General features: G+C 42.7%; 1 protein-coding gene across 3 annotated transcripts in view; it reads left to right on the forward strand.

Moving 5' to 3' along the window:
• Positions 1 to 27,105, forward strand: part of MYO16 (myosin XVI) — a 519,124-nt gene that overhangs the window by 196,163 nt on the left and 295,856 nt on the right. For all 3 annotated transcript variants that reach the window (XM_059892322.1, XM_025000169.2, XM_059892321.1), the window contains exons 6-7: positions 4,712 to 4,836; positions 17,780 to 17,905. In XM_059892322.1, the coding sequence (XP_059748305.1) occupies positions 4,712 to 4,836; positions 17,780 to 17,905 (251 nt within the window). The remainder of the gene's footprint in view (positions 1 to 4,711; positions 4,837 to 17,779; positions 17,906 to 27,105) is intronic.

Raw genomic sequence — 27,105 nt, forward strand, 5'->3', positions numbered from 1 at the left:
CGTCTTTGACTTGGATGTCAGATAAGTTGAGATAATCTGTCCGATGTGGACCTTCTTGTTGCCCTTTCGTACGCCCTCTGGGCTGCCTGCCTTTGCACCTAGGAATCTGACTACTTGACCATCACTTTTCTTCTCCTAAATCCCTCCCACTGAATTTGCACCAAATCTTACAGAGCCTTTTGCTAATCTTTCTCATATGTCTGGGTATGTCACCAGCCATGCTATCACTGCCTTGATTAAAATTCTGGTCTTTCTATATATTTTGGAACAGCCTTAGACACCAGTCTTCTTGCCTCCAGCCTTAGCCCTCCCTCTGCAGTTTTCACAGGACTTCCAGATTTGTCAGTCCACAGATGACCTTGGATACTCCTCCCGCATAGCAAAGTTCATTCAGAATGCTGTTCCTGCACCAGCCCCTTCAGAATCACCCAGTTTGGTGGTGACAGTGATCCCAGTTTGCTGAGGACAGTCCTGCAGCATACTTGTGGTCAGAGTTGGAGGAAAGGATTTGGTAGAGGTCTATGACACCTGTCTGGCATCCCTGGTTTATTTTTCTTTGCTACAACTCCTTTATTTGCCTGCTTAACCCTTTTTCTTTAAAGTCTTGGATCTCTTAGAAAGCTTACCATGAAGACAAAATCTGAAATTAGATGCAATTCTCGCAGCTTAAGGATTCCCACTGTGTAGTCATGGGATGGGTCATATCATAGCCTAATGATAAAATTATCTTTGAAAGCAGCAGAGAGTATCCCCAATACAGGATGGATAATAGAGAAAAGGAAAAGCTGAATTGTTGCAAAACAATATTACCTTAAGAGGGACAGTTAAGGAAAGTTAAGATAAAGTTCAGATTAACCTGAGGTGTTAATGTCTTTTCCGTTCCACACTAGCATTTATTGATATGATCAAATGTAATCAGGCAATAATAATTTGTATCACATGTAATAACTTGTGCAACTCAGGTAAATGATTTGTTTCTTATGTTCTTAATTAGACAAAAAAAATTACTAAACTCCAATCAAAATAATAAATCTGAGCAGATTGTTAGATTAATACACTTCAGTCGTGTCCAACTCTTTCAACCCCATGGACTATACAGTCCCTGGAATTCTCCAGACCAGAATACTGGAGTGGGTAGCCATTCCCTTCTCCAGGGAATCTTCCCAACCCAGAGATCAAACCCAGGTCTCCTATGTTGCAGGCAGATTCTTTACCAGCTGAGCCATAAGGAAAGCCTGCCAGAATCTTGTGTCTATGGGATTTTCCAGGCAAGAATACTGGAGTGAGTTGCCAGAGGATCTTTTAGACCTATGGATTGAACCTGCATCTCCTGCTTTGGCAGGTGGGTTCTTTACCACTAGCGCCAGCTAGGAAGCCAATCTAAGCAGACCAGGTATTAATTTTTTCAAAAAATTGTATGAAAGTTAAAAAGCGAGGATTGGCCAGTTCAGTTCAGTCACTCAGTCATGTCCAACTCTTTGCAACCCCATGGACTGCAGCACACCAGGCTTCCCTGTCCATCACCAACTCCTGGAGCTTGCTCAAACTCATGTCCATCAAGTCGGTGATGCCATCCAATCATCTCATCCTCTGTCGTCCTCTTCTCCTCCTGCCTTCAGTCTTTCCCAGCATCATGGTCTTTTCCAATGAGTCACTTCTTCAGATCAGGTGGTCAAAGTATTGGTGCTTCAGCTTCAGATTGGCCAGTTACCCACCACAAAATAATAGATTTCTTATGGGCTGTAGTCATCATGATTGGTTTTTTCCCAGGGGCATCTTAAGAAATTTGACCAAGAAATGAGGGAATTTCCATTCTATTGGTTTACCAAAAATACATCTGTGCTTTTTTTCCCTGAACACATTACAAAAATCTAAAAGTTATGTCTTACTTGGTATCATATTTGACTCAAAATCAAGTTTTAAAATAAAGGGATACAATGTCATATCTTTCCAGTCATATCTTTACAGCGGCGACCAGAAACAGATTGTTTCCCATAACATGTTGTAATGTGAATAAGTCAAAAGTGAGTGACAGCTAATTTCTGTTTTAATTTGTGTCTTTCATCTGAGCCCTATTCTTTTTTATCACTCAGCATTAATTGCATGTTTAAATAATTCTCTAGAAGATGCATACCATTTCAGTAAGCATGCGACATTTAAAAGTTAGCAAAGCCATAGAGTACTGTAACCATCAGGTTTTTTCTGCTACTTCAACATCCAAAATTGAACACTGACATCTGAGAAATAGTGTTTTCCAAATATAACTCCCATGTCAAATTCCAAAATCCTTGAAGGAAGAGGACAGACAGTGTTAGTTGGTTCTTAAGAAACTGCCAATGTGCCCATTGGGGAAATCTGTTAGTTCTTCTGAGATGACTTCTGATGACCAGGGAGCTGAGATATGGCTGCTGGTGGTTCTCGTTCCTGTTTCCACTAAACTGGGTTTACCTTAGATAGAGTGTTTGAAATGAGCTACGCTTTTCAAGTATTGCATTTGGCTTCATTTTGTTTGAGTTCTCCCTGCCTCCTTATTGTAAAGGAAAACATCCCTGTGTGAGTGGCAGGTGATGCTTGGACCAGAAGGCTGACTAATACTGAAACGACGGGCCCCTTTCATAGAGTGCTTCCTGCAAGCTCTGTTTTCTATGCTGTGTGTGTTTTGAGTCATTCTCATGCCAACTAGTGGAATAAACTGTCAGCCCCTTTGCAGATGAGGAAACTGAGGCAGCGGATAAGTTACCTGACCCTATCAGTACAACTAATAAGTGCAAGACACACCACTGAAGCTCTGGACCATCTCTGCTCTGGAGTTCGTCCAAGCTCAGGGAAGGAGGCTGCAGTGAGGCCGGCGTGGCGTGCTCACAGGGGACATGACCCCCAATGGGCACTATGCCAGCCTCTGCCAAGCAGCCGGGTCTTCCAAGTGTTACCACTAGCTTCATTCCTCTGGGATGTGTATTTTATCTGTGATGGAGGTTAGGGAAGGTGAGGCTAAGTCACTTTCCCAGAGTCCCACCCTGGGGAAGCCAGCCACAGTCCAGGGGAACCAGGAGGACCACACTATCGTTTTTGGTCGAGCCCGCTGCTGTATCGCCACATTTGCAGCAAGGATTCAATCAGATGAGAGAGAACAATTCTCAGCGGTGTAGCTGGTTCGCAGCAAACACTTTCTCAGAATCAGATGTCATCTCATGTCACCTCATCATGATCACCATCATCAACGTCTCTAATATCACTATTTCTATTACTATTACTTTCATTTGGGATGATGTGGATTATTTCCCTTTAGTAAACACCTAATATGTCCAGGAACCAGGGCTAGGAACAGGAGATGCAGAAATGCAGAGATACATGCTACCATGGACATTACACCACCATGAAAGCTCAGGTTGGATACAGGTATGAACAGGCTTCCCTGGTTAGCTCAGCTGGTAAAGAATCCATCTGCAATGCAGGAGACTCCAGTTAGATTCCTGCGTCATTAAGTTCCCCCTGGAGAAGGGATACGCTACCCACTCCAGTATTCTTGGGCTTCCCTGATGGCTCAGATGGGAAGAATCCATCTGCAATGCAAGAGACCTGGGTTTGAACCCTGGGCTGGGAAGATCCCCTGGAGGAGAGCATGGCAACACACTCCAGTATTTTTTCCTAGAGAATCCCCATGGATAGAGGAGCCTGGTGGGCTACAGTCCATGGGGTCTCAAAGAGTCAGACACATCTAAATGACTAAGCACAGCACAGAGGTATGAACAGGTGAGCTGACCTGAATCTTTGCTGCATAAATCACCCACCTCAGTGAAGCCCAGTTCTCAAGTTCTCCCCTCAGTTTATTTCTTCTTATTAAAATTAGTAGTCATGAAATGATCAATTGGAGCATCCTTTAAAAATATTTTAAAGACATTTTAGATATACAGGAAATTTGCAAAAATAGTACAGAGAGATTCCATGTACCCTTCACCCAGCTTCTTCTCACATTCAAAATGTACACAGCCATGGGCTTCCCAGCTGGTGCGAGTGATGAAGAGCCCACCTCCCAAGGAAGTAGACATAAGAGGCACAGATTCAGTTCCTGGGTTGGGAAGGTCCCCTGGAGGAGGGCATGGCAACCCACTCCAGTAGTCTTGCCTGGAGAATCTCATGGACAGAGGAGCCTGGTAGGCCATGGTCCATGGAGTCTCGAAGAGTCAGACATGACTGAAGTGACTTAGCATGTGCGAATGAATGGTGCATTTATCCAAACATTGGTATAATGTTATCTATAACACAGCCTTTATCCAAAATTTTCCAGTTTTCCCACTAAATCCTTTTTTTATTCCATTCCTTTTAGAAGCAACTATTTTAAAGAGAAAATCATAGGGAACAGAAAGCATGTCTTTAAAGTCATTTCGATTCAGTCCAGGTACTTTAAAATACTTTGGGCAGTCTCTGCTGATGATTTATACGAACACAGAAATCCACGGAGAGATCCCCATGGCTAAGGCATTCTGTCATATTTTGGGATATAAAAGGAAAATTATTCAAGACTATCTTCTGACTGGAAGTAAGACTGCATGCCAGGAGAAACAGTTATAGCTGCTTTGAATGAGAATTCAAAGTGGAAGAGGGGCTTCAAAGAGGAACACATTGAAATATACAAGATGACATTTTTACCCCCAGCAGCTGAGAAGCAGCTCTACGTTGTGTCTGAAAGGCTCTCCCCCTCTCCCTCCAGGAGTGGATCTCACCTCACTGCGGCAGATGAAGCTTCAGAGACCGGTGAGCATGTTAACGGACGTCAAACACTTCCTGTCCTGTGGAGGAAACGTTAATGAGAGAAACGACGATGGCGTAACACTGGTGAGTCACAAGGTTCTCTAGGAGACACTGCTTACAACGCAAATGTGCATGGATTTCGAAAACAGAGAATTGGGTACCATTAACTCCTAAATAAGGTTTTTTATTTTTCTGATTACATCAGTAATACGTATTTATTGCAGAAATTTTGCAAAACAGAAATGCAAAAAAAAGTGCAAATAACATACCATCACCCAACATTTATCTGTTGATATATTCTCTTTAAGTCCTATGCATGTTTTTCCTACAAATTTAGAGTAATTTTTATATTATTTTTGTTAGTGTGAGACTTCTGAGCTGCAACTTACAGGAGACTGTTTTCATTTTAAGCAAAAGAACCTGTGTTACTCTGATGAATGAATTTCTAAATTCAAACAAACGCCTGCCATTGCTTTTTAATGCTCTCAGGCATAGTTGCATTAAATTGAACACATAACAATTAAATGTGGACTCACTTGGATGTAAGCACAATGTCTTATCATCACAGGAAGAACATTTGGTCCTATTGACCCATAAAAATTACTTGGATCGGGCATGCTGGGGTTAGAATTAATTATTATGGAGATGAATGTGTTGTCTCAAGAAAGTAAGCTACAGAAGCAAAAGGGAAAAGCTCTGAAGCAAGGGGTGCACAGAAGCAGTTGCAACCAATTTTAGAAAATGATTCCATTTCTACTATGGGAAAATACGGTGTGAGGTTGAACACAGTAGATGAGGAAAGCAGTGTAACTGAGTGAATAAGACTTGTGTGAGACCTGATACCTTTGTAGATTTATTAAGTGCAAATTAAGTGCTTTGAGACTTCTCAATAGAGTTATCTTCCCGGACATTGATGTTCATCTTTGGAATATAAATTTCAGAAGACTACCGAAAACGGAACTATAAGCTATAAGAGGACAAAGCAGTTTTAGAGTTTATTGAAAAATAACATCTTCAAATGGAAAAAACATTCCAACTTGTTTAATGAGGAAATATTTACTAACTGCGTCCCGTGTACAACATCACCGTGAACAAAACCACAAAAGTCCTTTTGTCTTTGTCAGGGGCTCACGTTTCGTTGGGGAAGACATTCACCATGCAGTGTAGGTGGGCTAAGGATATAATGCAGTCATAGTACTAAACGCAAATGAGAAATAACACAAAGACCGGGACGTGGTAGAGTACAGTTGGCATTTTTGGGTCGGTAGACAGGTAAGATTTCACTGACATGAAGAGCTGTGAGTGCTGAGCTGCAGGAAGTCTGCCCCCTCTGCAGGTGTGGAGGCGGGGTGTTGCAGGCTGAGCAGTGGGAACACAGAGGTCCTGAGGCAGGGCCGGGTGCGCTGTGACTAAGGAGCGGCTAGGAGACCAGCGTGGCTGAGCAGAGAAAGCAAGAGGAGGCGGCAACCAGGACCGGACCACCCCAGGCCTGGTGGGCTCATGTGAGGGCCGCGGCAGTTACTCTGCGTGAAGTAGGAATGAGCTGGAGAGTCCTGAGGGGAGGATGTTCCTTCAGTTCCAGAAGGATCTTCAGTCCAACTGCTTCGACGAGGATGCACTGTCAACGGGCAGGAGTGGAGCCGAGAGTTCAGTGAGGAGGCTCTTGTCCAACAGGTGGTGATGCGACTCAAACCAACACGGTGGGTGCTGCAACAGTAAGAAGTGGCTCGTTTCTAAAGTCCACGTTAAAACAAGATCCGCTGGGATTTCCTGATGGAAATTTGGTGAGAGAAGAAGACTTTAGCGTGACTCTGAATATTTCTAGTTTGAGCAGCTGGAATGCTGGAGTTGACACGGAATGAGAGAAGAACGGGCTGAGGGCAAAGGAAATGAGGGTGGATTCTGGAAACATGAAGTTTGAAGTGCCTCTTAGCCATCGTCATGGAGATGCTGAGTTTGTGGTGGGTTATTGAGTCTGATGCATAAAGGGTTTCCTAAAGGAAATCAACCTGGAGTATTCATTGGAAGGAGTGATGCTGAAGCTGAAACTCCAACACTTGGCCACCTGATGTGAAGAACTGACTCATTGGAAAAGAGCCTGATGCTGGGAAAGATTGAAGGCAGGAAGAGAAGGGGACGACAGAGGATGAGATGGCTGGATGGCATCACCGACTCAATGGACATGAGTTTAAGCAAACCCTTGGGAGATGGTGAAGGACAGGGAAGCCTGGTGTGCTGCAGTCCATGAGGTCACAAAGTTGGACAGGAGTTAGCAACTAAATAATAACAACAACTGGTGTCTGGAATTTGGGTTCTGTTCAGACTGGAGAAGCAGTGTTGGGATCTTTAGCATGTTTGTGCTATTGAGGCTCTTTGACGCTGGATGAAGTCACGAATCTGATATGGAGGAAAGAGGACTGGGGACTGACCCATGGAGCATAGCAAAGTGGAAGATCCTGGAATGAGGGGGGAGTGGAAACTCCCAAAGTGGGAGGCAGACCAAGAGAGTGAGGTGTCCTGGGAGCCCTGCAAGGAAAGCGGGAGGAGCAGGAGGAGGAGGAATGAGTAACCGTCAAATAAATACCGCTGAGAAGTCAAGTGGGCAGAGGCAGAGACTTGCTGCCAGGCTTAGTAACTGGGAGTCCTTGGTTTTTGCATCAGGGCAGCTTTGGTGGAGCGATGGGATCAAAATCAGACTGGAGTGGGCTGTGTAATTAATAGTTCATTTCTACTGTATATCTCGCGGGGGGCGGGGAAGAAGGTACAGTCTGTTTGTAGGACATATATTAAGTTAACCTTAAAAATGCATTCCAGTATACAGTAGGTGCAAATACTTACACGGAATGCCTGGAATAGTCAAATCATAGTGTCAGTGTGCACTGGTGGGTGTCAGGGCCTGAGGTGGGGTGGGGAGGGGGGAGGGGGAGTCAGAGATTAATGGGGCAGAGTTTCAGTTTAGGAAAGTGCGAACTTCAGGATGATGGTGAGAGTTGCACAACAACACGGTGTACTCAGTGCCGCAAGCTGTACAGTTAAATACGGTTAAAATCGGGTGTTTTATATTACTTTTACCACAATAAAAAAATTTAACATAAAGATAATCCATAGTTGATTTAACACATGAGCTACATTAATTAAGACGTCCAACTCATAGTAAAAATCCACGGGCTCTCTGTTTCTTAGTTTGGCAGAAGATATTACAACTTTGTGTTGTTTTTCTGAAATCACAGCTAAATAAAAACAGCACACATGTTCAAATGCCTGCTAAATTAAAAGGCTTACAAACTTCAGAAGATAAGCTATGGAGGGAATCAATACACAGCAATAAATTGCTATCACTTTCAGCCATCTTCAATTTTGACATTCCTGTGACTTTTCTTTTATTGAACAGAGAACACAAACGCGGCATATAATTATTCTGTAATAGCTGAATCTGGTTTTATTATTGATGTTGTGATCATCTTTGAGCTTTGTACAGAGAAAGGAACAATGAACAGGAGGCAGCCCTTCCCTGAGGATCACAGCAGTTAGCAAGCAGCAGCCTCTTTGATTCTTGGGTCTGAGTTGGTTGGTCAATTATGTTAATGCTTCGAGTTGTCTTTCTGTAACGGGTATGTGTATAGTGGGTGCTTGCCTATTGTTGCTGATAATGATAAGAAGAAAGTCTTATCCACATATGGCTTCTGTATGCTGAGTTGGAATTTCAGCTGTGATTCAAAATTGGGCGTTATACCCCATGCTATTACACTGCAAAACAGATTAAACTACCAAAAAACTATCAAAAAACTCGGTGAAGATCTGCTCCTAGTAAGACGGTTTTTATACTGCTGCCTTTTCTTCCTTTTTAGAATATGCAGTATAATAACCAAATGTAAGACAAATCTTTTTAACATTTTTTATTTTATTTTTACTGGAACATAGTTGATTTACAAGGTTTTATTAGTTAAAGATGTAAAGCAAAGCAATTCAGTTGTACATGTATATATATATGCACACACACACAGAGATATATATATATATATATATATTCTGGATTTTTTCAGCTATATGTTATTATAAGATACTGAGCATTGTTCTCCATGCTGCATGGTAGAACTTTGTTGTTGGTTATTGTTGGTTATGTTGGTTATTTACTTTATAAATGTGTATATATATATAGTATATTTGTATATTATATTTAAGTATATATGTATATATAAAGTATTATATATACTTATTGTATATGTATAAATATATACAATAAGTATATATATGATAGTTTTATAATAATAAGCTTCTCAGGTAGCCCTAGTAGTAAAGAACCTGCCTGCAAGTGCAGGAGACATAAGAGACGCAGGTTCAATCCCTGGGTGGGGAAGATCCCCTGGAGGAGGGCATGGCAACCCACTCCAGTATTATTGCCTGGAGAATCCCATGGACAGAGGAGCCTGGCCGGCTACAGTCCACGGGGTCATGAAAAGTTGGACACAACTAATGGGACTTCAGTGTTCCCACTCCAGTGTTCTTGCCTGGAGAATCCCAGGGACGGGGAAGCCTGGTGGGCTGCCGTCTCTGGGGTCGCACAGAGTCGGAAACGACTGAAGCAACTTGGTAGCAACGGGACTTCACATGCTTGCATAGAATAGTTTATATATAATATATTTATAAATAATACTTATATATATAGTATATATTTTGTGATAAGCTATAAGGAAAGAGGATCTAAAAATGAATATATATATATATAAAAATATATATAAATGACTGAATCATATCACTGTACACCTGAAACTAACATGACATTGTAAATCAACCACATTTCAACTTTCAAAGAAAGTTATGTGTTTTGCTTTTGTTTTGATGTTACCTGGGATTAGAGTTGCTTGCTGTCCCAGATGTCACTCACTGGTAGCCCCTGCTCTGGGCAGCTTTGCTACTAAATGAACCAAGATCATTTTCCTTTTAGTCTTTCCCTGGTGAGTATCTCGGCCTATATTCTAAATGGTAGAGCAGGACTTTTGCCATGTGGAAAGCAAACCTACTCATAAGGAGTTTGAGCCTATGAACTTTGCATCATTAGTATCAGGCACTAACCACCAAGTGGATCTATTCTTCCTGCAGGCTTATACTGTGAGTGAAAACCTGAAATCCACTTGCTGGTGCTTAAAGCGCAATAATTTGCCAATCACTGACTGATGATTCAGATAATATGGAATAAATTTAGAAGCAGGTGAAAAATGAGTTCTTTAGGTGAATATGTATGTAAATTCATATTTCTCTAAACTATCTGTGGATACATTGTATTTGATAAAATGTTAATGAGATGAAGTTTGTATGTAACAAAGTGTGGCAAGATTAATGTGAAACTTAACTTCTGAATGTTTATGCCTTAAGTTAGATTAAATGTATTTGTTATTCTAATGTAGTTGAAAGTACATACAAAACATAAACATATAAATGTCACTGTAGATTGAAGAGCATAATTAAGGCCAAAAAGCAAATTTTTTGCTGAATTTTATCAAAATTTTTATTTAATAAACCCTTTTGACTTTACTGTAATTTTGTCTTTGTAATAAAAATGGAAAGGAATTATGCTACAAAGTTCTATTCTTCAAAACCTAGAAGTCCTTGTTTTTACTACTTTTAATTAGTTTTTATTTTTCTTTTCCTTATAGATCCTTCTTCTTAATTATTACAATTACAAAATCAACCATGTAGTTACTTAATAACCTAGTTTAAATTGAGTGTGATGATAAAGTGAAGTGAAGTGTCAGTGGCTCAGTGGTGCCCAACTCTTTGCGATCCCATGGACTGCAGCCCACCAGGCTCCTCTGTCCATGGGCTTCTCCAGATAAGAATGCCAGAGTGGGTTGCCATTTCCTTCTTCAGAGGATCTTCCTGACCCAGGGATCGAACCAGGGTCTCCTGGACTGCAGGCTGATTCTTTACCGACTGAGCTAGGAGGGAAATCCAAGTGTGATGATAACTTACAGATAAATCCGGTTGCCTTAGAAGCAGAATTCCTCTGTAAGAAAACTTTGAAAACTTCCTCCATCCCCTGATCTCATCATGGTAGTTCAGTGTGCAGTAAGAAAGGAAACCAGGAAAACAGAATCGGGGCAGGGTGGGTGGACTGGAGTGCGGCTCCCCTCACGGATGCGTCAGGAACACACCCTCAGATGCAGAGGATCTCACAGGGCAGCAGCTGAGAGCCAGCAGGCGTCCCCGGGCACCAGAGAGGAATGTACAGATCCACGCAAAACCCGGGAGGGTGCAGGAAGGAGGGAGCAGGAGGAGACTGAGCAGGACCAGGCCTGCACCCGAGACAGCAGGTGGGGCTGGGGGGACCGAAGCAGGGATCCGATCCCCCGTCAGGAAGACTGTTCGGGACAGAGGGCTGGCATCAGAGGCTCCTGGAGAGCGCAGCAGCGCATCCGTGACTGGCTGCATGGAATGAGAACCACGTGGACAATCCTTCCCACAGCACTATGTACCCGGATAGGAACGCACGTCCTCTGGACTGCGCAGAGGTGGCTGGGAGCTGGGGCTTTCAGATTGGAGAGCAATCCCAGGGCAGGATCTGCTGTTAACTGCGGGGAGGTGGCCGGAGGAGTCGTGAGGGATGGGAGCACGGTGGGGAATGCCTTTGGAGGAATGCCCGGCAGACATGGAGGCCTGGCTTGCTGCCGAGTCATGCCTGGGGTGGAGCCGTCACTGTAGTCTTTCTCTCCCTACCTGCCGGTGCCGGCAGCTGGTCAATAGAAAAGGACCACAGAGAGGGTGGCAATCTGTGCCTGATGTGCTGACCGATGGAGAAGGGCCCAGGCCAGGGGTACCATTTGAGCGCTGCTGTGCTGAGCAGTAAAGAAGGACCAGCCACGGAGGCCAGGGGCTAGGAAAATATGACACCACCCTTATGGCAGAAAGCGAAGAAAAACTAAAGAACCTCTTGATGAAAGTAAAAGAGGAGAGTGCAAAAGTTGGCTTAAAGCTCAACATTCAGAAAACTAAGATCATGGCATCCAGTCCCATCACTTCACGGCAAATAAATGGGGAAACAGTGGAAACAGTGAGAGACTTTATTTTGGGGGCCCCAAAATCACTGCAGATGGTAATTGCAGCCATGAACTTAAAAGACGCTTACTCCTTGGAAGGAAAGTTATGACCAACCTAGACAGCGTATTAAAAAGCAGAGACATTACTTTGCCAACAAAGGTCCATCTAGTCAAGGCTATGGTTTTTCCAGTGGTCATGTATGGATGTGAGAGTTGGACTATAAAGAAAGCTGAGCACTGAAGAATTGATGCTTTTGAACTGTGGGGTTGGAGAAGACTCCTGAGAGTTCCTTGGACTGCAAGCAGATCCAACCAGTCCATCCTAAAGGAGATTCGTCCTGGGTGTTCATTGGCAGGACTGATGTTGAAGCTGAAACTCCAATACTTTGGCCACCTGATGCAGAGAGCTGACTCATTAGAAAAGACCCTGATACTGGGAAAGATTGAGGGCAGGAAGAGAAGGGGGTGACAGGGGATGAGACTGTCGGATGGCGTCACCGACTCAATTGACATAGGTTTGGGTAGATTCTGGCAGTTGGTGATGGATAGGGAGGCCTGGAGTGCCTCGGTTTATGGGGTTGCAGAGTCAGACACCAACTGAGGGACTGAACTGAATTGATCTGAATGCTGTAGCTCCTGCATCCAAGGCCACTGATGTCCCTGCACACTTGGTGCTGCAGAGTCCCCACGATCTAAGCAGCTGAACCACCTCCATGCTTGATTCTCACTGGGGCAGAGCTGCCAGAGGTTAGCAAAATCTCCAAGAGGGCCATATCTCCTGTGCCTGTTGGCTGCCAGGTACCCTATGTACCTGGCCCTGCCAGGGTCCCCGCAATCCAAGCCGCTGCACTCCCTCCACAGCTGGTCCTCCCTGGGAGAGAGCCAGGTCCTCCAGGGCAGCCTCAGGAGCAAACCCCTGTGGAGACACACAGGCAGCTGTGGAGGTAAAACGACAGCTGAGCCCCAGGGGCAGTGCGGCTAAGGAAGAGGATCGAAAACCTTCCCACCAGCTGTACAAGCTGCAGATTAAATCCACACGATCAACTAGGCAGACTCTGTGTCAGTGGAAGATATAAAAAGACAGTGAGAGTTCCTGCACAAGAAAACATCCTAGCTCTGGCAGCTGCAGACCTTGGAGGCAAGAACACGCAGGAATAGAGCCAGGTTAAAGTCTAGGCTGCCCCCACAGCGGGTCTAGAGACCAGTGCAGAGTTGGAGGGCATCCTGGGGAGGTCAGGTGGACTGTGATTCACAGTGAGGGGAAGGATGCTCTGACAGCAGAGATCCAAGAAAAACATGTATTATTATTGTATTTTGAGTCATTCTGTACTTGATTCTGAATTTTTTTTTCTTTTTCTGTGGTTGTTTTATTTTTATTATTAATTCTATTTAAGCTTTTGAGAACTTTTTTTAAAAATCACACTTTTTATTTTCTTTATATATTTCTTCATCACTTTGGCTTTTTGTGGTTCTACGGTTTGTTTTTTTTTCTTTAATTTTTGTTGTTGTTTGTTTTTCTTACATTCTTTTGCTGTTGTAGTTGATCTTTAATATATGAAATATTTTTCTATACTTCTGTTTAACTTTGCTTTCCTGTTTTTTTTTTTTTTTCTTTTCTTCCTTTATTTCAACATGTTTGTTAGTTTGTTTTGTTTGCTTTGTCCACCAGTTGGAACTCTCATTTGGTCTTGTTTTTGGTTTATGTTTCGGTCAGTTCTGTTTTCAATTGGTCGACATTACTCTCAGTTTCCTCTGTTCGCCAGGTGACTTCCTTGTGCTGTGTTCTCTATGAACTGCTCTGGTTGTCTGTGTGTGTGCAGTTGTTCCTTCTTTTGGGTCTGATTTTACATTTACCACTTGTGTGGGGCTCGTCTTTTGTTTCTGGCTTTATTTTTTGTTTTTGTGTGGTTCTTTTAATCCCTTTTAATGCCATAACAAACGTCTTGCAGAATCTCGGTTTCCCGGCCAGAGATCGGGCCTGAGCCTCTGGAATGGGAGCAGTGAGTCCAGAACACTGGCCTGGACTGGTGAACCCTTGATCCCAAGGAGTACTAATTAGTGAGAACTCCCATGAAGGTCTCCTGCTGGATCCAAGACCAGGCATTACCCAACCGTCCGTGGCACCCCAGTGCAGGACACCTCACCCAAACACCAAGCGAGACAAAACCACAAACTCAGTCATCGGCAGACAGGCTCCCACAGGCACCCCACCACATACCACCTCACACAGCCCTGCCGGTCAGAGGAAGAAAAACTCACCCCCTCCCACCAGAGCATAGGCACAGGTCCTTCCCAACACGAAGTCTAAAGAAACATTGGGCCAGCCTCGCCCACCAAGGGCAGAAACCAAAGGGGAGAAGAAGTACGACCCTAAAACCTGGGAAAAGGAGACCTCAAACCCAGCAAGTCAGAAAAAAGCGAAAAGACAGAGAAGTATTGCACAAATGAAGAAACAAGGTTAAAAACTCACAAGACCAAATAAATGCAAACTACCTGAAAAAGAATTCTGTGTAATGGTAGTAAAGATGGTACAAAACCCGAGAAATAGGTAGGAAAAAATGCAAGAATTATTTAACACATATAACAATGACCGAGAAGAAATAAAGAATAAACAGTGACAAACAGCACAATTACTGAAATTAAAGAAACTATAGAACAAATCAATGGAGTAAATGAGGCAGAAAACAGATAAATGAGCTGGAAGATAGAATGGTGGAAATAACTGCTAACAAACAGAATAAAGGAAAAGAATGAAGATAATTTAGGATGCTCTCAGAGACCTCTGGCAGAGAAGGCAATGGCACCCCACTCCAGTACTCTTGCCTGGAAAATCCCATGGACAGAGGAGCCTGGTAGGCTGCAGTCCATGGGGTGGCTAAGAGTCCTACACGACTGAGCGACTTCACTTTCCCTTTTCACTTTCATGCATTGGAGAAGGAAATGGCAACCCACTCCAGTGTTCTTGCCTGGAGAATCCCAGGGGACGGGGGAGCCTGGTGGGTTGCTGTCTATGGGGTCGCACAGAGTCGGACACGACTGAAGCGACTTAGCAGCAGCAGCAGCAGCAGCAGAGACCTCTGGAACAATATTAAACATACCAACATTCAAATTATAGGGGTCCCAGAAGAAGAAGAAAAAGAGAAAGCATCAGAGATTTTTGAAGAGATTATAGTTGAAAACTTCCCTAACATGGGAAAGGAAATAATAAAGTCCAAGAAGTGCAGAGAGTCCCAAACAGGATAAAGCAGCAGCATGCTGCTGCTAAGTCACTTAGGTCGTGTCCGACTCTGTGGGACCCCATAGACGGCAGCCCACCAGGCTCCCCCGTCCCTGGGATTCTCCAGGCAAGAACACTGGAGTGGGTTGCCATTTCCTTCTCCAATGCATGAAAGTGAAAAGGGAAAGTGAAGAGACATACACTAATTAAACTAACAAAGGTTAAACACAAAGGAAAAATATTAAAAGCAGCGAGGGAAAAGCAGCAAGTAGCATACAAGGGACACCCCATGCGATTAACAGCTGATCTTTCAGCAGAAACTCTGCAGGCCAGAAGGGAGTGGCAGGATATATTTAAAGTACTGAAAGGGAAAAAAACTACAACCAAAGTTACTCTACTTGGCAAGGATCTCATTCAAAACTGATGGAGAAATAAAAGTTGTACAGACAAGCAAAAGTTAAGAGAATTTAGCACGTCCAAACCAGCTTTACAACAAGTATTAAAGGGACTTCTATAGGCAGGAAACACAACAAGAGGAAAAGACCTACAAAAACAAACCAAAGCGATTAAGAAAATCCAACAGGAACATAGACACTAATAATTACTTTAAATGTAAATGGATTAAACACTCCAGCTAAAAGACACAGACTGGCTGAACGGATGTAAAAACACGACTCCTATCTATGCTGTCTACAAGGGACCCACTTCAGACATAGAGACACATACAGGCTGAAAGTGAGAGGATGGAAAAAGATATTCCATGCAAATGGAAATCAAAACTGGAGTAGCAATTCTCATGTCAAACAAAATAGACCTTAAAAAGTATTACAAGAGATAAGGAAGGACACTATATCATGAGCAAGGGATCAATCCAAGGGAAATACATAACAATTTTAAATATTTATGCACCCAACATAAGACCACCTCAATTCATAAGGCAAATGCTGGCATAGAAGGGGAAATTGTTAGTAATGCTGGAGAGGGTGTGAAGAAAGGGAATTCTCTCGCACTGTTGGTTGTAGTGTGAACTAATACAGCCACTGTGGAGAACAGTATGGAGATATCTTTAAAAAAAAAACTAGGAATAAAGCTACCATATGACCCAACAATCCCACTACTGGGCATATTCTCTGAGAAAACCATAATTGAAAAAGACAACATGTATCCCAGTGTTTTTGCAGCAGTGTTGATAATAACTAGGATATGGAAGCAACCTAGATGTCCATCGACAAATCAATGGATAAAGAAGCTGTGGTGTATATGTATGTATGTATATATATATACAAATCAATGGATAAAGAAGTTGTGGTATATATATATATAATGGAATATTACTCAGCATTTTCAGGGACACACTTGAGTCAGTTCTAATAAGGTGGATGAACCTAGAGCCTATTATACACAGTGAAGTAAGTCAGAAAGAGAAATATAACATACGTTATATAATTTTATATATATATAACTATATATATACACATATATATATGCACAATCTCAAAAGATGGTACTCATGAACCCATTTGCAAGTCAGCAATGGAGATGCTTTATTCTTTTGGGCTCCAACATCACTGCAGATGGTGAATGCAGTCATGAAATTAAAATACACTTGCTCCTTGGTAGAAAAGCTCTGACCAACCTAGACAGCATATTAAAAAGCAGAGACATTACTTTGCCAACAAAGGTCCATCTAGTGAAATTTATGGTTTTTCCAGTGGTCAGGTATGGATGTGAGAGTTGGACTATAAAGAAAGCTGAGTGCCGAAAAATTGATGCTTCTGAACTGTGGTGTTGGAGAAGACTCTTGAGAGTCCCTTGGACTACAAGGAGATCCAACCAGTCCATCCTAAAGGAAATCAGTCCTGAATATTCATTGGAAGGACTGATGCTGAAGCTGAAGCTCCAATACTTTAGCCACCTGATGCGAAGAGCTGACTCATTGGGAAAGCCCCTGATGCTGGGTTACGGTTAGGAGAAGGGGACGACAGAGGATGAGATGGTTGGATGGCATCACCGACTCAATGGACATGAGTTTGAGCAGGCTACAGAAGTTGGTGACGGGCAAGGAAGCCTGGCGTGCTGCAGTCCATGGGGTCATATAAAGTTGGACACAACTGAGCGACTGAACTGAACTGAGCTGGAGATGCAGACATAGAGAACAGACTCGTGATCATGGTGTGGGAAGGAGAGGGCTGGAGAGATAGTGGGAGCAGTGTGGAGTCACATACATTACCACATGTAAAGCAGGCAGCCAGTGGGAATTTGCTGTATTTCTCAGGGAGTTCAAACCAGTGCTGTGACACAGCAGAGGGGAGATTTGGGGTGGGAAGTGGGAGGGACGTGCCAGAGGGAGGGGATGTATATGTACCTATTGCTGATTCATGCTGATGTATGGCAGAAACCAACACAACACTGTAAAGTGATTATCCTTCAATTAAAAATAAATTTAAAAAAAGAAGGGATAATGTACCTAAATATTTTATTTTGTATTTGAAAGTATTCAGACTACAGTAGTAGAAAGGAGCACTGGAGAGGGAAACAATTACATGAAAAAATGCATGTTGTCAGAGTCAGAAAATAATATTTAACCCATTAGCTTTTTTCCCCAAAGAATAATGATGTCCACTTGTACAAATACAATTATATATAACTTCTTTTTTAAAGGTCTTTGTATTTTAGCTCCAATACTTTATTAAATGCATCTCTTTAAACCACCAGATGAAGTACATCGCTGTCACTGCTCTTTCACGTTCAATGACTAAGGGTGTTTTTGTTGCAGTTGCACATGGCCTGCGCCAGTGGCTACAAGGAAGTAGTGTCTCTCCTTCTGGAACATGGCGGGGACCTCAACGCTGCAGATAATCAGCACTGGACCCCGCTTCACTTGGCAGCAAAGTATGGCCAGGTAAAATATGCCCTGAATTCAGTTTTAAAAATTATCATATGATCATTGCATCATTTCATATTTAATTTTTTTCAAAATGTGTGCTGACATGATGTGACTTGACTTTTAATGGGATTGTTTTACTGAGAAAATATGTTTTTGGTTGAAAGAAAAATTTTACCTTTCAAAAGAGCTTTCATAACCTACATTCCTCAACACTCTGCATAATGTACTCCGACTCATTGGAGAAATAGTCAAAACCAGAAACAGTCTTTATAGACTTATGGTCTTAATACTATTTTTTTTAACATTATATAGTCCTTTTCACGGAGAAGGCAATTGCACCCCACTCCAGTACTCTTGCCTGGAAAATCCCATGGATGGAGGAGCCTGGTAGGCTGCAGTCCATGGGGTTGCTAAGAGTCAGACACGACTGAGCAACTTCACTTTCCCTTTTCACTTTCATGCATTGGAGAAGGAAATGGACACCCACTGTAGTGTTCTTGCCTGGAGAATCCCAGGGACGGGGGAGCCTGGTGGGCTGCGGTCTATGGGGTCGCACAGGGTCGGACACGACTGAAGTGACTCAGCAGCAGCAGCAGCAGCAGCAGCAGTCCTTTTCAATGTACAGGTTTCATGAGTCTATGATAATTGTGTTTGTTTCCTGCAGTTAGTAGATTTAAAGCAAAATAATATTCCATATTTTATTTTCCTTAATAAATTATATTTCATTGTAACAAATGAAGGATAGCAGAATTCTTTCTCTGAATTGACTCTCAGTTGATTGATTCTCAATTGATTCTCTATAGCTAATATATCTTGAGTTACTATTGCACAAACTAACTTCTCACTAGGTTATGACTTACCATGAAGAAGAAATACAATTGTATTTAATGTATGTGAGTGAATGTAATTCAGCAGTATTCATAATAATTTATTAATGTTAAAGTTGATTTTTTAAAATATATATAATATGTTGTGTTAGGGAAAGCCTTAGTATTAATAGTATAAAATACAACTGAGGTTACATATATATGAAGATTTGAGCTAAACTTCTTGATGTCCAAGCATTAGTTTGGTGCAAACTATGTCACTCACCGAATCCATAGTAAGTTAAATCCCTTAGATACTAGCCAATGTGTAAAATATGTATCATACAAGTTGAATCATCCAGTTGTTGAAAACACTGAAATTATTTGCATCTCAGGCATCTTAGGAAAAGTATATTACTTGAGGATATGCTTCTTCCAAACTAATAGGAACACTGTTTGCTTTGACAACATTTCCTGTAGAAAAAGATTCATTCATTCAATAAACATTTTTATCATGCTGTTAGTAACACCAGGTCTGTGCTTCTAGCAAGCACGTGTGTGTAAGTGAATGGCTGTGTTGAGGAGCTGAGACTGGAGGTAGCTAAAACCATTGGCCTCAGAGTTCCGGCTTTCCAGTTCTCTCGAGATCACAGGAGTCTTGGGGCATCAAAAGTACACCATCAATATACCAGTAGTCCACCAGAGCACAGCAGGATCCCAGGATGCGGTAGGGGAGAAGTTCTCTAAAAAACAGAGACGTGGACTTATAAGCTAGTACTGATTCCTTGGACACAACTTATTGGCTTGTGCTGAGGAGGTGATGGTCAGTGAACTATCAAAATGTGCCCAAGGCAGTCAGAGACTGCTTCCAGAAGGAACTAAATCAGAAAGTGGTGAAATGTCGCAGAGCGCTGCCCAAACTGGAATGCATAGTTTGACCCAGTTTTTCACTTTGGCCGACAGGACTTTTAGATTTTGGGTCAGGCATCATTTCAGAGTAACTAATTGGCTCCCTTAACCACTTTCATAAGGTTATCAACTCTGGAGGAACAGGACTAGAATTTAACCAAAAAAAAAAAAGTTTTTAAGACATGTCACTATTGATAGATCTGTTATTAGACATTTAAATGGTTTTATCAGAACCCAGGGTATGTTTTTTGTTTTACTTGCCTTCAGGTCAAATGAAATATTTGGTATGAGTTGATGTATTCTGTTTGCTATGATATTTTCCAGTTCTGTGATTTCCTTTTGGTTCTTTCTTATAACTGCTGTGTCTTTGAAGAGGTGTTCTGTTTTATAATTCAAGAGAATTTGTAATCTTATGATGCCTGCTTTAAAATCATCGTCAAATAATTTCAACATGCTTCATCTTGATTTATGGTGTCAACTGATTGTCTTTTATCAATCAAGGTGTACTCTTCTGACTTTTAGTTGACTAAGATGAGTGGTTTTTAGTTGCTTCTTGGACATTTTGACTGTTTTGTTAGGAGAATCTTGGTCCTATGGAAATCTGTTTTAGCAAACAGCAGCTGTGTTCAGCTTTAGCATCCAGGCTCTGGTCTACTGGAGTGGGATGTGGGCCCAGCGATGGTTTAATTTTCAGATCCTTCGGGTATTACTCTGGTGTGCTTGGTCTACCTGGGTCCCTGGGGTTCTTGTGGGTTTCTTTTCGGTGCCCCAGGAAGGACAGAAGGTATTTCCTTGGGCCAAGCTGCCCATGTCTCTGGGTAGGGTAGGAGAATCTCTATGGAGATAGCAAACTTCCAGGGCTGGGGGCTTTTGATTGTGCCCCTGCTGCTCGCAAGCCCCCCTTCCCTAGCCACGCTTGTCTCTCATGGAGTGGGGCGGGGGGGTATCAGTCTCATAGGATAAAGAGTGCCTCCTCTGGCACTTACTGTTCTCAGGGTCATGGTGCTGGCTCCACCTGACATTGTCAGGGACACATGGTTTGAAAGATGTGGGAAGCGTGTCCCTGCCCACCAGGGACATGCCCTTGCCCTTCCATTGCTGGGTTGGGCTGAAGCATTGGGCCCAGAGGTGCCCTCCTCTGCTGTGTGTGAGGACACAGACTGCCCTGCCTCCCTGTGTTTCCTCCCCTCCACGGGTGCTGAGCCAGTCCATCTTCCTTCTTCCACTTGTCAGAGTTCTTCTGGGATTGCTTGCTTTTTCCCAAGTTTATTTTAATTAATGGGGAGGACCAGTAAGAAATCAGTCTGAGCTGGTATGTTTTAAAACAACTGCTTCTATTTAAAAAAAAAAAATGCTTATTTCTGGAAGACTTGCAGAGCTTGGTGTAAGACACATAAGCCCAATGCAGGTGCTGCTTCGTTCACAGAACTTCCTGGAACTGTTGTCACACAAAAGTCAAGAAACAGAAGAATCATGGGTGAATCAGGCAGGGAGCATTGGCGGACGTCAGAATTCCACCCCATTTTCTGTCACGTTCCACAACCTTCCTGGTCTGTGATCCAAAACCTTTCTAGATCTATGTTTTTAGCCTAGAGAAACATAGTCATGAACTTATGTGGGAAATATGATTCAACATTTGCATGTAGTTTACAAAAGGAAGAGTAATTAAGATGAATATTATTACTGTATTTCCCTTGTACTTGCTACATTTCCAACACTCACCATTTATTCATGATTAATGGTAAAGGAATTAAGTTCTTGGCTCACGTACTGTTGAAGCTTAGAGAATTTTGAGCATTACTTAGCTAGCATGTGAAATGAGTGCAATTATGCAATAGTTTGAACGTTCTTTGGTACTGCCTTTCTTTGGGAATGGAATGAAAACTGACCTTTCCCAGTCTTGTGGCCACTGATGGGTTTTCCAAATTTGCTGGCATATTGAGTGCAGCACCTTCACAGCATCATCCTTTAGCATTAGAAATAGCTCAGCTGGAATTCCATCACTTCCACTAACTTTGTTTGTAGTGATGCTTCCTAAGGCCCACTTGACTTCGCACTCCAGGATGTCTGGCTCTAGCTGAGTGATGACAGTGAGAACTTCCAGATGTTCAAGCTGGATTTAGAAGAGGAACCAGAGATCAAATTGCCAACATCTGTTGGATCAAAGAAAGAGCAAGAGAATTTCAGAAAAACATCTACTTCTGCTTCATTGACTATGCTAAAGCCTTTGACTATGTGGATCACAACAAACTGTGGAAAATTCTTAAAGAGGTGGGAATACAAGACCACCTTACCTACCTCCTGAGAAACCTGCATGTCAAAAAACAACAGTTAGAACCAGACATGGAACAACACACTGGTTCCAAATTGGGAAAGGAGTACCTCAAGGCAGTATATCATTACCCTGCTTATTTAACTTATATGCCAAGTACCTCATGTGAAACGCTGGGCTGGATGAAGCACAAGCTGGAATCAAGGCTGCCGGGAGAAATATCAATAACCAAAGATATGCAGACAACACCGCCCTTATAGCAAAAAGTGAAGCTGAGCTAAAGAGCCTCTTGAAGATGAAAGAGGAGAGTGAAAAAGCTGGCTTAAACGTCAACATTAAAAAACCTAAGATTATGGCATCCAGTCCCATCACTTCATGGCAAATAGATGGGGAAACAATGGAAAAAGTGACAGACTATTTTCTTGAGCTCCAAAATCACTGCAGATGGTGACTGCAGCCATGAAATTCAAAGATGCTTGCTCCTTGGAAGAAAAGCTATGACAAACCTAGATAGCATATTATAAAACAGAGACATTACTTTGCAACAAAGGTCCATATAGTCAAAGTTGTGGTTTTTCCAGTACTCACATATGGATGTGAGAGTTGGACCATAAAGAAGGCTGAGCACCAAAGAATTGATGCTTTTGGACTGTGGTGTTGGAGAAGACTCTTGAGAGTCCCTTAGACTGCAAAGAGATCCAACTAGACAATCCTAAAGGAAATCAGTCCCGGATATTCATTGGAGGGACTGATGCTGAAGCTGAAGCTCCAATACTTTGGCCACCTGATGCAAAGAGCCAGCTCATTAGAAAAGACCCTGATGCTAGGGAAGATTGAACTTGGGAGGAGAAGGGAATGACAGAGGATGAGATGGTTGGATGGCATCACCTACTGAGATGCTGAAAGACAGGGAAGCCTGGCGTCCTGCAGTCCATGGGGTGCAGAGAGTCAGACATGACAACAGATGAGTTAAGAAATGCTTTACAGTTGCTGCATTTTTTTTCCCCCAAATCAGCTGCACAGTATCTGACCCCAACTTTTATAAAGCATATTCCTCCTTTTGGGGATTCCTATATTTCCTTGTATTTCTCAGACATTGCTTCACACTTCGACACACTTGCAAGTCGTTCTGTACATCTCAGGGATTAAAGCAGCTTTGTGCCAGGGATTTCCAGGGCCTCTCACCGGCTCTGGGCACCTGCCAGCCCTTGTTGGCCGTGTGAGCCTGACCAGACTCACCACGTCTCCGTCCCCAGAGCCTGGACCCAGCCACGGTCTTCGATCAGTGAGAACCATCCCCTTCTGATTACGAAGCTCAGAAGATTGGGGAGGACTATGGAGGCAAATGTATCAGACAATCAGGGAGCCAGTGTCCAAGTCAACTGATCCAGCTGCTAGCTTCACACAGACGTCCAGCCCAGAGTTCTCCAAAAGCAGCCATCACGTTGTGCACATGAGGCAGATTTTAAACAAAGTCGTCTCACCTTTGTCTTCCACATCTCTGGAAAGTGACTCACCGTTGATTCAGTTTTCTAAGTCCTTAAACACTTTGATACGAAGCATAGGGTCTGACGATCACCTGTCTTTTCCATTTTAATCCACTAAACCTACGCGAATGGAGTCACCCCCAGATGACAGGACCCAGCCTGGCAGAGTTTGTCTGTGTCGGCCTGTGTGCGTTCCTGGTGCCCAGCAGAGTCACAGAAGCACTTGAATGGCCGGGTCTATCAGCCCAGAACCAGGAGCTGAGCACTGGCCCTGAGTCAGTAGAGCAGGGCTTTTCTATTAGAATACAAAACTCCAAACCCAAAATACTCTTCCTTGATTTAGATCCAAGAAACAACCGAGATTTATGTTAATAGAGGATTCTGAGCAGATTGCATCTTAATTATTTTGTCAAGAAAATAACATACGATATTTTAAAAACTTGTTCACCCATAAAAATACCATTTAGTATTCATTTTGGGAATGATACTTTCAAAAGAGGTATTATCTGGATATCAGTTTATATGCGCAGGAGATTTATAACTCTCTAAGGAAGTAAATAAATACATCTCAGTTGAGTGGAAAAATATTTTAGAAAGCCTCACATTTTGGAGAGACTAATGACATTTTTACAGATATTCATAACAACTTCAGTTTCTTATAAATGTCTTACAAATATAAATACCTTTATGAAGAAAGTGGTCCATAATTTATAAAAATATTTATAATTGACGTCTGTACTGGGATTTATAACTGACATATATACATACTTTAAATCTTGCCTTTATAAATATATTAACTTTTCCAGTGAGAAGAATAATAGATGCCTATTCTTATCTAAAACTAGGAATTGAAAAAGTTATGTTAGCAATAAATCCTTTGATTTTACAATTTTTATGTTTTGTACCTGAAATGGAACTTGCTTCTAGCTTTGTATATATTTTTAGTGTTTATAATAAGATTGGCAATCCTGAAACAAGGATAAAATAATCATACAAATGTTATATCCAAATCTCCTTCCCTTCAAAATTATTTGTATCACACATCTGAGTATCTTGGTGGTCAAAGGAGTTATTTGTATTCTCAAATACATTTTACCCAATTACATAAGAATTGAGACACATTCAGAGTTTTTTTTTTTTTTTTTTTTCCTTTGGTTATTTATTTTCCATTGGAAAAACCTGAAAACGCTGTCTGGTTTTCCTCCTACCACTCTGAGCATCAAATATCAACCAGCTCAGTGGTTCACCCTAGGTTCCCTGTCTTCTCAGCATTTCCATGTCTTCAGAGAATCTCACACTTGCAGCTCCAAATACTCACCATGATCACGGCCCCCAAAGCCCTCTCCTGAGTTTCCCGGCCCATGAGGACCACTGCCCAGTGGGTTATCTCTGTCCACCTGTCCTCAGCATCACCTTTGGTACCAAGGGAGTTACCCTCTTCTTTTCCTGTCCCCCGCCTGTCACTCCTTCTGTGTTTCATCATTGTCTTATCACAAACCTGGGCATGGTCATTTTCCTGCCTGTCTTGTACCTGGGAAACCCCTGCGCCCACAGACTCCTCCCTGGTGAATAGCTTCAAGCTGCCTGAGTTGCCACCACGGCCGACCAATCCATGCATCCTCAGGGTCTGCCCTCACCTCACGATCAGCATTGTGGTGTCTGGATTAACCCATCAGCCTCCTAGCAGAGTCCCCTGGTTCTCAGCCACTCCACTCTCAGCAGTGGGGCTACAGTGAGATTTCTGCATGGACATACAAACAAAGTATTCAATTCACCATCCTTTCCACAGCTGATGACATAAAATGCCTATTCCGTAACACAGTTCATGAGTCCCCATGCGCCAGGAATCCTGCTTAATTCTCCTTCATGATTCTTCCTATTCCCCCACCAGGTTGGAGGACACCGTGATACCGAACGTCTTTTAATTTCTGGAATAGGCCACCCTGTTCATCCTTTTCATGTTCTTTGCTTTTCTTAGAAGTGTTGACTGGTTCACCCTTCCCCGCCCTGCAGCATGGCTCGGAGCGGTCACTTCACTGACCGTCTTTCCTACCTTTCTGGGTCCCAGTGACATTCCCCCTCAGGCGCCCTGCGTAGCAACTGTATCCATCCCGTCACATCAGTGATCATGTGTTAGGAATGTCTCTAGCATTTGTCCTTGTCGCTCTCCAGTCTGGGAGAACCGAGAGCAACACTGGTTTCTTGTCTGCAGAGGGCTGGCACAGAGCTCTCAGTTAGCACTTATTAACGAGAGCCAGTGAATGTTCCAGTTGTGCAGACGCTTGTCTGTCTCAGTGCGTCACTGAACGCATGTGTGAAGAAAGGGTGGGGGAGCACGCACCGTGAGATCCCTGGGCCAACGGGAGACATGTTCAGGTGGAGATCCAGGAGACAGCTGGGCGCGTGCAGGTGGGGCTGGACATACAGACTTTTGATGGACGAGCCAAAGAAACCGCACACGATGGAGGGGGAGCCCCATGAAGGGCAGAACATGTTAGCGGTCCAAAGAGGCCATCGAGGGGTCTGTACACCTGACGGTTTTCAGATGGTCTTGAGTTAAGACACGTTTACTCAGGAAGATGTAGCGTGTGAGCCAGTGAGTGGAGGGTATATATAAATTCTGAATTCCCGGAGACCTTTATTATAATTTCTCTTTAAGTGAAACAATCTCTTTTAGCTTCTGAACTAGGAATTTGTCTGTCTCTGAACACTCATTTTATTTTTTTACTTTTTAAAGAAGTCACTTAAAATGACCATCAAGGAATTAATTTTGGTGAATTTATCCAATCCGAAATATAATTATCCAAGGAATGAGTAAAGTCCATAGCCAGTGTGAATTTAAATTTCAGCTTAAATACATTTTCTATCAGTCATGTAGAGCCTCCTTACACACACACACACACACACACACTCAGGCACACGCACACAGAACGTCAGTCACCTTACTACCCTTTGATCGTTTCGGTGATTATAAAGCTTCTGTAATAGTGAAGGTGCATCCTTGTTCGGTTCTACACTTTACTACTCGCATTGAAGTCATTTACTGCCAAGATCTTTTCTGAGGTTAAGACACATGTTCCAGACTACTCTGAGAGTGAAATCACCACTACCCTGCTTAATTTAGTTCTGGAGCATGCCTCCTTGATTTCCAAGCGGAAGCGCTCGGGAATTACTGACTTTCAACAAAAAGGAATGGAATTCCCCAAGCGAGAGAAGCTTCTTCATTCCACAGATGAATGTTTGTTTTTACAGGCCTGAAATAAAATGGAAGTACTTTTTGTTGTTAAAGATTTTCATGTAGGAAACCATTTGCTTTGATGACTTAAATGCTCTCTGCAGGTACAGGGGAAGCTGTGGAGGGAGGGAGTTTGTTTTCTCTCTGGAGTGTCGTGAAGAGTGAATTGAATTTAGAAAATGCAGAGTGATTGTTAGACTCTCCCGACAATCTGACAGTTTTGCCGAGACGTAAAAGCCTTTAGGTGCTGCCGTTTTTTCCAAATTGTGAAAATCAAGAGTGATCTTACTTAGTTCTTGGCTTTGTGTTTCTGTCTTTCCTTTCTCCTGTTCCTCTCTTCCACTTTCCCTTCCTCCCTCACTCCACTCTGTTCTCTCTGTCCCCTATCCTTTCCTCCCAACCTCCCTTCCTTTCTTATGGTTGAAAAGCAAGCAAATCTCTCACATTTTTAATATAAAACAAAACTCTTTCCTAACCCACTTTAATGTGCTGGGACCCTGCTCTAT

This window comes from Bos taurus, chromosome 12 (genome assembly GCF_002263795.3).
Source record: "Bos taurus isolate L1 Dominette 01449 registration number 42190680 breed Hereford chromosome 12, ARS-UCD2.0, whole genome shotgun sequence".
NCBI classification, from domain to species: domain Eukaryota; kingdom Metazoa; phylum Chordata; class Mammalia; order Artiodactyla; family Bovidae; genus Bos; species Bos taurus.